Source organism: Protopterus annectens, chromosome 13.part0, assembly GCF_019279795.1.
Source record: "Protopterus annectens isolate FY-2018-M chromosome 13.part0, PAN1.0, whole genome shotgun sequence".
In the NCBI taxonomy this organism is placed as follows: domain Eukaryota; kingdom Metazoa; phylum Chordata; order Ceratodontiformes; family Protopteridae; genus Protopterus; species Protopterus annectens.
Window position 1 is genome coordinate 100,893,802 of NC_056747.1, and position 13,423 is coordinate 100,907,224.

Here is a 13,423-nt window from a genome sequence, read left to right on the forward strand (position 1 = left end):
TTGATTCAGTGTGGATTAATGGGTTTATCTTTTTTTTTTTCAGAAAAAAACAATTTATCTTTTATTGAAACATCGGCCTTGGATTCAACTAATGTAGAAGAGGCTTTCAAAAATATTCTGACAGGTAAACTGAAATTCTTTCAGCCTTAATGCTATTTTGTGTCATTACCAATATTTTCTGTAGTTCACAAACTATGTGAAAATGCAAAGGAGGAAAGATTTATGGGTTTTACAAGGGGGAAAGGATGACTGTATTTCCACAGAAACAGATGATTTGGCAGCAGATAAACATGAGCTGCTTTTCCAGTGTAATGGAGAGGCTACAGCTTCTGTTCTTTGTAGTGTCAACGTTTGCTATTCCCCCTCTCAAAGAACTGCCTTTCATCTTTCACATATACTTTTAGCTTTTTGCCTATCTCTTTGTGACTTTTTCATCTTCTCAGACTGTTCCTTATACTTTTCACATTGCCACTGAGTCACCCTCCTGTTCAGACTGCAAAGTGGTAGGGATGGAGGAAGAAGGAACAAGGGCAGAAAAAGTGAGTGGAAAGTAATGATCTGTAACTGTAGATGTATAGGTTAAAACATGAGTCAGCTGTTTGTTGCACTTGCACAGGAGCATGTGTGAGTATTGCTGATAGAACCATAGGCAGTAATGACTGGGAATCGTCTGGTGAGAGAAGGGTGCTGGTGTTGTTCTAAGTGAATGTACTATTGGCTGTGTTCTGCTTTATTGGTTTAAACTCAGTCTGTTTGCAAATGTCAAAGCTCTACGAGGATGGGTTGTTACTACATGTGCATAAATAAGAACATCTACTTGGACTTGACCTGTAAACTTGATCTCAGTATACCTGGGAAGTGCTGTGAGGTCTGTGGCTTGGTTACTTAGTGTTGAGAACTGTTTTCAATGCATCCGAGTGTTCACACCTTTTGGTCTTGTAAAAAAACTAATCTGTATGAAGTGTGTTAACTTTGGCAGTATCACTATGTGCTAAACCAAGTCTTTAGTAGTGCAAAACTATATTTAACTAGCAGTGTTGTGCACTGCAAACAGCACAATTGTCAACACTTGCACACTGCTGTGGACACTTTTGCATAGTTGTGCAGAGTTACAGACAGCTGCTCCTGAGGGCACTTGTGCATAGCATCTCAGTATATCAAGTATAAAGTTCTTCTGTATGCATGTTGTACGCTGACCGTTTTCAGTTATTTGTCTGCTGTTATGGCATCCAAGGCAAACTGATAGTCATTGTCGTAAACTGTCCCATTACGTTTACTTGTCCCCTGTTGTGGTATCCAGATCTGATTGAAAGTGATTGCTTCCAATATCCAGTAAGTTGTTGCTATTGCTTTACTGATTTTGTATCAACATTTGCTGCTCATGACTGCATTCTTATTTAAACACTTTGCTGTTGTATTAGCCGTGCCTATTTGTTAGTTGTTACAATACATTCACAGATTGCTACTGATATTATTATCTATATTTTTCACTGCTGCTACTGATTCACTGTGATTACAACCTTCTACTCTGTGTCATTCTGGTGCTGCTGACTCACTGGGATATAACCCTCCTCTGTTGTGGAAACCATGCCAAATTGCTTAGCCATTACACTGCTTTTAAAACATTTGCGGAGTCTGCCTCACTTCATCACTGCTGCTTCTGTTCATTGTGCTTGTTGTGTAAGCCAAGGCATTCTCAAAATTGTAAAAACGAAAGCCTGACTTCAACTGTATCCCAGTAGTTGTGTTAACTAAGATAAATGAAAGCCTGACTTTTCAGGTGTAACCAAGTAGTTGTATTAACTATGCTGGATGAAAGCCTGACTTCAACGGTAGCACAGTAGTTCTGTTATCTAAGTTGAGCCTGCCAAGTCGCTTTACAACACTTGTGAAACTACTGTTGTGCAAACTGTAGTACCCTGCTTCACTTTTTTTTGCTCTTTTTTCTCTGTTGTACTATCTTACTTCAGTAGCAAACTATTTCTCCTCCCCCTAGTTAATAATTGACATAAAAAACATTCCCTACCACAAACCTCATCAGCATACTCTTTACACACCAGACACTAGGAGCAGTCTCCCTACACCTCTCCTACCATAATTAATAGTTAATATAAATCCTTCTCCACAACAAACCTATTCAGTGTACTCCCTACACAACAGACACTTGAGCAGTCTCCCTACACCTCTCCTCCCATAATTAATGATTAATATAAAAACCCCACCCTATGACAAACCCCATCAGTGTACTCCCTGCACAACAGACACTAGGTGCGGTCTCCCTACACCTCTCCTCCAATAATTAATAATTAATATAAAATAACCCTCCCTACAACACACCCTGTCAGTGTACTCCACACACACCAGAAACTAGTGGCAGTTTCCCTACACCTCTCCTCCCATAATTAATAATTAATATAAAAAACCCTCCCTACAACAAACCCTATCAATGTACTCCACACAGCGGACACTGGAAAACATGACATCTCAGTCTCACCACATCTTATGTCTTCTTCTAATTAATAATTAATATAAAACCTTTCCCTACAAACCTTATCAGTGTACTTTCTACACACCAGACACTAGAATCCATGATGTTGCAGTCTCCCACACCTTATCTCTTCCCCTAATTAATAATTCATATAAAACAACATTCTCTACAGCAAACCTCTACAGTGTACTTCTTACACACCAGACACTAGGAGCTGCCTCCCTACTCCTTATCTCCTCCCTCATTAATAATTAATGTAAAGAACATTCCCTGCAACAAACCTCATCAGTGTACTCCTTACACAGCAGACATTAGGAGCTGCCTTCCTACTCCTTATCTCCTCCATCATTAATAATTAATGTAAAGAACATTCCCTGCAACAAACCTCATCAGTGTACTTCTTACACAGCAGACATTAGGATCTGCCTCCTTACTCCTTATCTCCTCCCCTCATTAATAATTAATGTAAAGACCATTCCCTACAACAACCTTCATCAGCTGCCTCCCTACTCCTTATCTCCTTCCCTCATTAATAATTAATGTAAAGACCATTCCCTACAACAACCTTCATCAGTGTACTTCTTACCACCAGACAGTATGAACGATCAGGTATCAATCTCCCACAACATCTCCAGCCAGCCTGAGAGCATTATCCATCCTGAGGCAATGTGACAACTTCCTTATGCTTACTGGCAAGTATTTGCTTCTTCTACTAGATGGAAATATATGTAAAAGGTACCCCATTTACTAACCTTGGAGGCCAGTCTCCCTTTCAAATTTAATGGTAATAGTATCTACCTGGTTGTAAGTATTGATATCCACTGTATACCACCATGCCCAATTTGTCCTAAATCTGCAAATAAGCCATTTTATGCTGAGGTGCTTAAGAAATCCCTTCCCAAATCTCAGAGGCCTCCAAGATGTAGGTTGGCTATATAGTATATTCAGCACCACACTTACATGCAGACAGCACTATAGGTACAGCAAACAGTAGAAGACCAAAAGGGGTTCAGCATGCTGTAAGGCTAATGCCCTTAAGACAGCAAGGCTAACACGTCTGGTAATGTCTTAGTCATAACTGATTCATAAGTTCATAGGTTCATAGGTTAATACTAATCTAAGTTCCCTGAAGGGCCATTTTAAGATTAGCAAATAACCTGAGGTCAGAATAAAATCCAGTACCTTGTGTCTATGTGGTGAAGACTTATGGGAAGAGATCATGAGCAGGGGGGCAGCTCCTTGTCTCTGTTGTGTAAGAGTTACACTGATGAGGTTTGTTGTAGGGAATTATGCCAAACCAACTGGACAGTGCCATGTCAGTAGAGCCCCCCAGGTATCTTCACCCAAGGTTGAAGTATGACCTTGTCATTGTGCGCATGAGAATGAATGATTTGAGACACACTTTTTTGAATCATAAGAACAGGGACATGATGAAGCACTCAGAACATGGATCTAAGGCTGGTATGAAACTAGACTTGAGCAGCATCCTCTCATCACCAAGAATGATGTCACAGTACATACAAAAGATAATAGCATTATTCTTGTTAATGGTAGGATGATGCAATAGTACATGCAAAGTATGACATCATTCTTGGTGATGGTAGGATGATGACATAATACATGCAAAGTACAATGACATCATTCTTGGTGATGATACGATGATGACACAATACAAAGGATAATTGACTTTCACTGCTGGCTTAGTTATTGATGCCATTCTAATGGAGTCCAATGTATATCGGCCTGGAACAAGATGTCTGACAGCCCTACCTGCTTTGTTAGGTACCTCTCTTCATATGGCTTTTGTATGTTAGTCAAACTGTTTTCTTCCTCACATAGTCCATTTTTAAGCAAGATCAGTCTCCTCAAACTACTAGCATAATCAAACAAATCAAGACTATTAAAGATATCATTCCTCAATGTTAGAGGCCCAAACAAGAAGTTACATTCCTTGCGGGCCTTATTGGCCATTAAAAATATAGATATCTGCATAGTTACAATAAACAGAGTTTATTGTAAAGATAGCACCCCTGTAGTTCCAGATTTCAGTACCTACCCTCTTTCTGCATACCCCTCCCCATGAAAATGTCTGTATTATTTGAGGGGGTCTTGTCCATATTCCAAAGAAGCCAAATCATGTGACAGTGACCTTAAGCTACATACTGTGAACAAAAATTTGTACCACATCATAGCCATCGACCATACTCCCTCCATGTCACTTGCAACCAACGAGGCATAAGTAAACCGACTGGAGTTCCTTCCATTGAACCTAATACTATTCTCCTGGAGGATTTCAACTTTCTTTCCAATAACTTTGAAACCACAAATAAGACAGCATAATGCTGTCTAGATTTAATAAATTCTATCTCATTAGACCATCATTTCCCAATATTATAGTACAAATTAAGTAAAGAATTTTACATTTTGACTCCATCAATAATGACACTTCAGGATGTGCAGAGTAGTTGTTTATTCCATAAACAGCACTGGGAGACTACCTGCTAAAATCTTCAGAATCAGTCTCAAGGAGCAAATAGAAAACACTTCATATGTATACCTTTTCTTATTAGCTGTATGCATGCAGAATTTTGACATTACTTTTTGCAAATCAGTGTATTTTAAAGTATTTTCAGCCCTTGTGCTTCTCGCTTAGAGCTTCATGTAAACACCTCACAAATATGCATTTTAAAATGTGAGTCACGTGTTTAAAATTTATTGTCCTTCAACCTTGTAACATTCAGTACCAGTCCCTACTGTCTCACAGAGTGTCTTGCCAAAACTCATTCCCCAGCCTGAGAAGGCCAGAGCATAACTGTTCCTTATTTAATTAATCTGATTTCAAGTAGATATCTGCCACAATTCTTTAACTTTCTGAAACTAGACTTTCCAGTATAACATCCTTTAATTCCTTCAACACTTACTTTTCCTTCAACTATTTGTCAGTACACTACAGTTTGTTAATAGAAAGAATATAATTGTAAAGCACATAAAAATATAAGACTACTACTTAAATCATACCTTGCATAATTATACATCTGTTTTTCAGCTTTAACATTTTATTTAACTCATTTGTGAAGAAATTGCAAGTTATTATGTATTTAGTGAAGAATAAACATGAGACATAATTTTCTGCAACACCAACTAGTGGATCAAAAATATTGAATGTAGTTCTCACCAATGTAAGCTCACAATACTCTATGCCTGTAGTTGGTTTATCATTAATCAAAACTGACCACTGGTTCAGTAATTTTCACATTGAGTGGGAAACATGATTTACCATGAAGTTCTACTGTCTTTAGAGCTGGGGTGGCTCATGATAATGGATGATAGGCTGCAACCTCTCCTAATTTTAAAAAAGCTATTACATTCAGGAAGATTTTGAATGCTATTGTCTTTAAATTAAAAATAATAGTTACTTTCCAACTTTCTTTTTTATTCTGGGTGCTTGGAATTCGGTTCATGTAACATTCTAAGAAGATCCAGGACAAAAAAAAAAATCTGGTTAATTCACTTACTGGGCTGTTTTCAAAACAGCCTATCTTTAGGTTTAGTCCACTAATCCATTAATCCACATGCCTGTCAGAAAGAAAGTTTAACAAATGTCTCACCAGGCTGCTGGATGAAGCAGTAAGGAGACATTCCTACTGGATTAGTATGCCTCAAGTGACTGAAACAGAGACTGAAAGTGATTTATAACAGTGCAGCCGTACAAGCACGGGAGCAAGTTTTTTTTTTTTTTTTTGGGGGGGGGGTTATATATGGCACTCTCCTGTGCTTTCTTGCTTTGAAGAACCCGCTGCCACTGCTTTTAGAGATTTGAATCTATTATTACTAGATTATAACTTGCTGAAATTTAAGCAATCCCCACCCACCCACCCCCTCAGTTCCCTAGGACACAAATACAAGCTCAGGAATAAATCCCTATGCTAAAACTGCAGTATAACAAACTACACAATAAGAGGAAGACATGTACTGTCCTTAAAAACAAATGCAATACCCCAACCAGTAAAAGTGAAATCAAAAAGATTAACAGGTAACTCAGAAAGAAAATGAAATCCCGCAAAGGTAAGTATGAACTGAGAAAAGTGAAATCAAAAACATTAACAGATAACTCAGAAAGAAAATGAAATCCCGCAAAGGTAAGTATGAACTGAGAAAAGTGAAATCAAAAACATTAACAGATAACTCAGAAACAAAATGAAATCCCACAAAGGTAAGTATGAACTGAGAATTGCCACCTATGTTAAGGACAACTACAAAGGCTTTTTCATCTGTGTCAGAAACTTTAGAAGCAGTATACTGCAATTCACTGAGCCAATATGTAACATACATACTCATGCCGAAAAGACATAACCACCTCGTTAGTGAATACATTTAGTTCAGACTTTACAACAGTATTTCCCCTAACTTTCTCCCACAGGTTAGCACTTTTCATCCCAAGATCATTTCAGAACAAGTTTTGATGTCTGTCTCCAAGGCCAAAAACATTAATTCCATGGGTGTAAGTAATGTACCTGGCTGCCTTCTTGTCAGCACTAAACGCAACTTTATAAACTCACTGTTGAACCTATTCAATCTCAGCCTGTACCCTGTATTCATGCTGGAGGTGTGGAGAACTGCTATGGTCATCCCACTCCACAAGGGGGACCCACCACTGACCTTGAAAACTGCAGAATTATAAGTCTCACCAGCCTTATCTGTAAAGCAATGGAGAACATCATATGGAAATAATGTGGACATCAGCAAAGATAGACGTCTTTGAGCAAGTCACTGATGCAATGGATGTAAGTAAATGAGTTCACACTGCTTACCTTGATTTGGTCAAGGCTTTGATACCATCCCACATTCTGATAATATCAGCAATCTAATCAGACCTAATGTAAACACCTTAGCTGCCCACTGAATAGCAAATGGGCTTACTGTCAGAGATCAGTCTGTTAAGATTGGAGGCACACACTCAACCAAGAGTAGTTACCCACAGAGTGCCCCAAGGATCTGTCCTGGGACCACACATCTGTTAGCCACTTCTCTGATGTCAAGGCCAAAAACAAGCGTCTGTGGATGATAAAGTTTGCTAATAATTGCAAACTCAGAGCTGTCATAAATACCCCAAATGATCACCTGATACTCCAGGATGGACTAACACACACTTGTGACACCCGTGCTCCAGGCCAGTAATCACAGAGCCTGAATCTTCACCTTTGACACTGGAATGGAAATTTCATTTGGAACAAAAATAGATGCATAATGTATTTTCAGATGCAGCTTTCTGCACCAAGCACAATTTCCCTTAAGAGCACACACTCACTCTGGGGGCTGGGTTTCCCTCTCACTCTCTCCAGGCCCCCAATAAGACTCCCCACTGGCACAGCTGTAGAGTTGGGTCCTCAGCCAAGTGTTCCAAGCCAAGTCCTCCACTATCCTCTCCGTGAAACCAGTCTTCTGTGCCCTGCTCCAAGTAGCTGACATATACACTCTCTTTGAGATGTGATTTACACACACACACACCTGGGAAAGGCTGGAACAGATATACTAGCTATACCCCCTTCTACCCAGACGATGAGGTAGATTCACTGCCACCAGCCAGCTACTTTAAGGCTTTTACAAGGATACTCAATTATACTGAGTAAAATTAATACTAATACAAATGGTATCAAACTTTTTGATAAATGGGGCACAGAATTGTTGGACACATTAGCCAAACATAATGACATCTTGATTGAAACCTTGATTAAATAATTGGAACATTTAGGTAATGAAATTCGTACAGATCATATGTACGAAGACGTTAAATATGAGCTGCTACACATTTATAACAGTGTAGAACAACATATAAATAAGTCAGGGAAGCTTAATAAAATTGATAGAGATGTTAAAGATTATAACAATAGTACAGCCTACCCCCATCCTCCAGCTTCTCAACAGTGGAGCAGGGACAACATGAATATACTAATCTTAATTATAAATCAAGCTCAAATTTCAACACTGACAATGATTTAAATGTTGAAGAAAACAATTTCCCAGTATTACAAAGGTCCAAAAGGATAAGAAATAGAAGTAATACTGGTGGGAACAACAATAATGCTTTTCAAGCAGCGGGGTTTCAGCAATGGAGACTCTGGAACAACCGAGGCAGGACTTAGAGTATAACGTGGTTGGTCCTGACAAGTTTGAGGATGAACTTTTCAACTCCAATGTGGAAGATCAGAATGAGACTTTTTCTGCTTTCACAATTGTTCATAATAATGAAAAAGGCTTCAATGTCTATAATTACACTGAAATGCATTGTAATTCTGTTATTGCCGATTTATTATGTAAGGGTATGACATTTGTACCGAATAGCCATTATGATGTTACTAATATTATTATGGATCTTAAAAAGTATTTACAAAAGATTAATGTTTCTGTTATTTTAGGAGATAAATGTGAAAACAGAAATTTCAGCAAGTATCACATGAATAGTACCTATAATCCCCCCTCCATCCATTGTTAACTACATATGAAAAAATTTGCGAATTAGATCTAAGGAAAACGGCTTCAAATAAAAATAGAATAAGAAATAATTTATCAGAAGATAAGAAAAACATATTAAATTTTCTTAAAGCACAACAAATAAGAATCATGAAGCCTGATAAGGGGGGAGGGGAAGTTATAATGGATTTTTTTGATTATAATAGAAGAATGAAGAACTTATTAAAGACTTCTGCCTATGAAAAAGTGTCCGTAAATCAGTTAAATGGAGCCTACAAGAAAATAAATGGCCAATTAAATGATATATTTCCAGAAAGAAAAATAGATCTAGATTTATATAATTATTTAAATATAACCACATCAAGGGTTCCTGTTTTTTGGGGGGTCCCTAAAATCCACAAATGTGTTAATGATCCACCTATCCGCGCTATTGTGGATGGTAGGGAATCAGTTACATCTGCATGTGGGAAGTATTTAGGTTATGAATTTAAAAATATACTGAAGAAAGAAAAACACATCTGCAAGAATTCCTGGGCATTTTTATAGGTTCATAGGTTCATACTAGGCTATCTGCCCGAGGGCATTTACAAGCCTAGCCCATCGTTTTGTGGCTTAGGCCACCCCTTTAGTATGGGGAACTATACCCATTATTTTTCTGTGCCTCTGTCGAGCAGTGACACTGAGGTAATCCCTGGGGTATATCTGCGATCTCCCATCCATTGGTCAAGATTTCTCTTGAACAAGGCCAGCGAGGTGCTCTGCCTCACATGTACCGGGATTTTGTTCCACAGCATAGGGAGTCTTTGGGTGATGAATCTATCCCTCCAGCACGTCCTATTAATAGCCGTGTCAAGGTTTAAGTCTCCCGCCCTTGTGGCTCTGATGGATCTAGATTTTTTGAGGTGAAGCATATTCATCAAATCTGGGTTTGACATGGCCTTGTATGTTAGGCAAAGGTCACCTCTGAGCAAGCGGTGGCGACTGAATAGAGCTGGAGTTCTTTCAGTCGGGCAGCATAGGACAGATTTTGAGACCCTTTATCCTTTTGGTGAGGAACTTTTGTGGCCTCTCCAGCTGCTGCAAGTGTCGGGTCAGCGAATGGGGCATTGTACTCAATCATTGGTCTGATGAGTGATGAGTAAAGGGAGACTATGACCTCCCTTGATCTAGATGAGAATCCCTTCATGATAAGGTGGGCAATGTAGAAGGTCTTCCTAACTACTTTAGCTACATGGGTGTCGAATGACAGACTACTATCAACCTGGGTCCCCAGGTCCCTGATAACTTCTTCTGTGCTCAGTGGATTGCCACCTATTTGGTAGCTAGGGTAACCTTGTTTTTCCCGAAGGGTATGACTATGCATTTTTGGCATTTAACTTTAGGCCATGGCTCTGGCACCAGTTATCCGTTTCTGTGAGACCCTTCTGAAGGATATCTGTGTCAGATGTGTTTTCTACTATGGCCAGTTTGCAGTCATCTGCAAACTTTGTCAGCCATAACCCTCCTGTGTTTGCTTGTACTTGGAAAAGTAGATGCCAAACAAGAGTGGGCCCAGGACTGAGCCCTGTGGGACACCACTTGTGACAGGCTTTGAGTCTGACATGGCGCCAGCAGCTCTGACCCTGTGGGTTCTGTCACTCAGCCAGTTTGCAACCCATCTTGTGATGTATGGGTTGACATTTAAGCTGATGAGTTTTTCAATGATACCCGAATGGGGTATTGTATCGAAGGCCTTAGCCAGATCGAGGTAGGCTGTATGGACTGCCTTTCCTCATCAATGGCTTTGGTGACTGTTTCAAAAAGTCAACCAAGTTTAAAAGGCATGATCTGCCTTTGACAAAGCCAAACTGGGTTGGATCCAAAGTCTGCAAATTCCCTATGTCTTTATTTATGAGGTCCATTATGATCCTCTCCATGGCTTTGCAGATAAGGCTTGTCAAGCTAATGGGCCGGTAATTTCCAGGGTCGGTGGAGGCACCGCCTTTGTGAAGTGGTACCACAGTTGCAGTGCGCCACTCCCTGGGTACGTATCCAGAGGTAAGACTTTGATTAAACAGCTGTCCTAGCTGTGGGTTTAATTCCTCATTGAGTTAATTCCTCATAGAACACATTAACAATATTCAATACAGGAAGGAAGGCATTTTGGTAACCATAGATGTCCGAGATCTGTATACTGTCATCCCTCAAAGCATAGGTTTAGAATGGGTTGATGAAGTGTTTCACAAACCTCATATTCCCCAAGAAAAAAGAAAGTTGCTAATAGAAGTCCTAGAATTAGCACTTAACAATAATTATATTCAGTTCAACAGTCAATACTATCTTGTGGAGGGGCTTATGCAAACATGGTCATGGCCCACTGGGAAGATGAATTCATCTTCAAGTCTGAATATCTACAGTATATTACAACATATTTTCGTTTTCAGTATGACAGTATAATTTGGAGAAGAGACACAGAATCCTTGGAGAAGTTTCTATTGTACATTAATGGTTCAACAACATTTTTAGATTTTACATCAAATATTAATATTGATTTTATGACATACTTAGATGTCTGTCTAATAAAAAATATAATAATAAACAGTATATTTTGAAAATTCATAGTAAAGAAACATACTGCAATAGTTTTCTCCATTATACAAGTTTACACCCTCACCATCAAAAAAGATCAATGGTGAAAGGACAGCTCATCCAAGCTGCACATATGGTCACCACACAACACGATTTTTTATCTGAATGTGAAAATCTGAGAAGTATGTTTTCTCAGAGAACCTATCCTGATTCATTATTACAAGAATTAATCAAGGAAGTTATTACCAAGAGAAAATAGGACATTTCAGACCAATGTTGGCAGAAAAAAATAATGCTTCTTTTGAGGTAGTAATGGATACAGTCATTAATGATATTAACAGCAGTTTTAATCACCATATTGGAATATCCCATGATGATGGAGGAAATAATACTGCAATAGGCAATGACAACATGGTAGCACAAAGCAACAATTATAAGAATGCCTTCATTACTACATATACTGAGGATAGTCGATTGATAAAATATATCTTAGCCAAAACTGGCCAATATTGACTGAAAATGTGTACATTAAGAATAAGGTGGGGATTAAACCTAGTATAGTGTATCGAAAAGGGAGAAACTTAAAAAACTTTATTATGTAATAATAGTAAACAGAATGTAACTGGAACGAATGGGATGACTCATTGTGGTGCATGCAGATGGTGTTATAAAATATCAGCAGCAAACTTTCATGATAAGGCAAACATCATATAAAATCAAGGGGAAGTGTAATTGTAATTATACCAAAATTCAAGATGCTAACACTACAGCAGTAGATAAAGCAATAGTTTATCTTGCACAGTGTAATTCTTGCTCTGGGTTTTACATAGGTAAAACCAAGAGAAAATTAGTGCAGAGAGTTTATGAACATAAATATGCCATCAGGAAAGTAAACTTGTGTAATTTCCTCACAAGACATGTCCATGAAAATTCAGGACATAGTGTCAATTATATGGCCATTGATAATGTTCAAGTAGAAGATAAGTCGCCTTGGATGATAGTATTAGAGAAAAGAGAATTAGTATGGCAGATTAGATTGCAGGCAGATAGCTGGCCAGGTTTGAATGAGTGTAGTTCCTTCACACCATTATTAAATCTTAAAGCATTAGAACGAAGGAACTTATAATGCTTTTTGGTTAGATTGTATGTTTATTTAAGAATTTATCATTTGTTTATTTATTCAGTTTTATGTAATTTATATTTGCATTCGATATATTTGTTTAGGGATGAATTAGAATGAATGAGTGTATGTTAAAATTTAAGGTGTAAAGGCCTGTTTTGTGTTTTTTTGCATAATGAGAGGTTTAACCAATCAAGGACTAGGTGGCTATATTTAAATATAAACAGTATCAGTGAGTAATGTCTGATGAAGTTTGGACGTTATCTCAAATGAAAGCACTTACAATGTTATTTTATATTTGCTTTAAGTTATATTTTAATAAGACAATTTTTATTCTCCTGCTGGGTTTGATTTCTCTGTGGCTGGTGCTTTAAATGGTAATGTTTGACAATGCAGCAAGGCTTTCAGGAGCAGCCATAGTGTCACCAAATAAATATAAGTATTCTCAAAGTTTAAAATATTCTCTAAAAGACCAGCCACGATGAAAAGTTTAAATATATTTAATGATAAATAATAAAAGAACATGGTAATACTATTTAGAATAAACACCAGAGTTTCAGTCACAGGAAATATTAAAAATAACATAGATAGATAGATTCACACAGATACAAAAAAAAACAGTACTTAACTAATCTGACTATTTTTCCTGACTGATCTAAAGAATTACTATTTCCTACTTACTTAATAAATCAAGGCAAGATGAAGTGGTTGAGTGGTCTTGTCAGTTCCAAAAACAGACTGCACTGTGACTTCTGTTTCATCTAGTATTAAAACAT

At 38.0% G+C, this 13,423-nt stretch overlaps 1 protein-coding gene across 2 annotated transcripts in view; it reads left to right on the top strand.

The window, feature by feature from the left end:
• RAB11B (RAB11B, member RAS oncogene family) overlaps positions 1 to 13,423 on the top strand; it is a 715,258-nt gene that overhangs the window by 542,313 nt on the left and 159,522 nt on the right. For both annotated transcript variants that reach the window (XM_044090673.1, XM_044090675.1), the window contains exon 4: positions 44 to 124. In XM_044090673.1, coding sequence (XP_043946608.1) covers positions 44 to 124 — 81 coding nt within the window. The remainder of the gene's footprint in view (positions 1 to 43; positions 125 to 13,423) is intronic.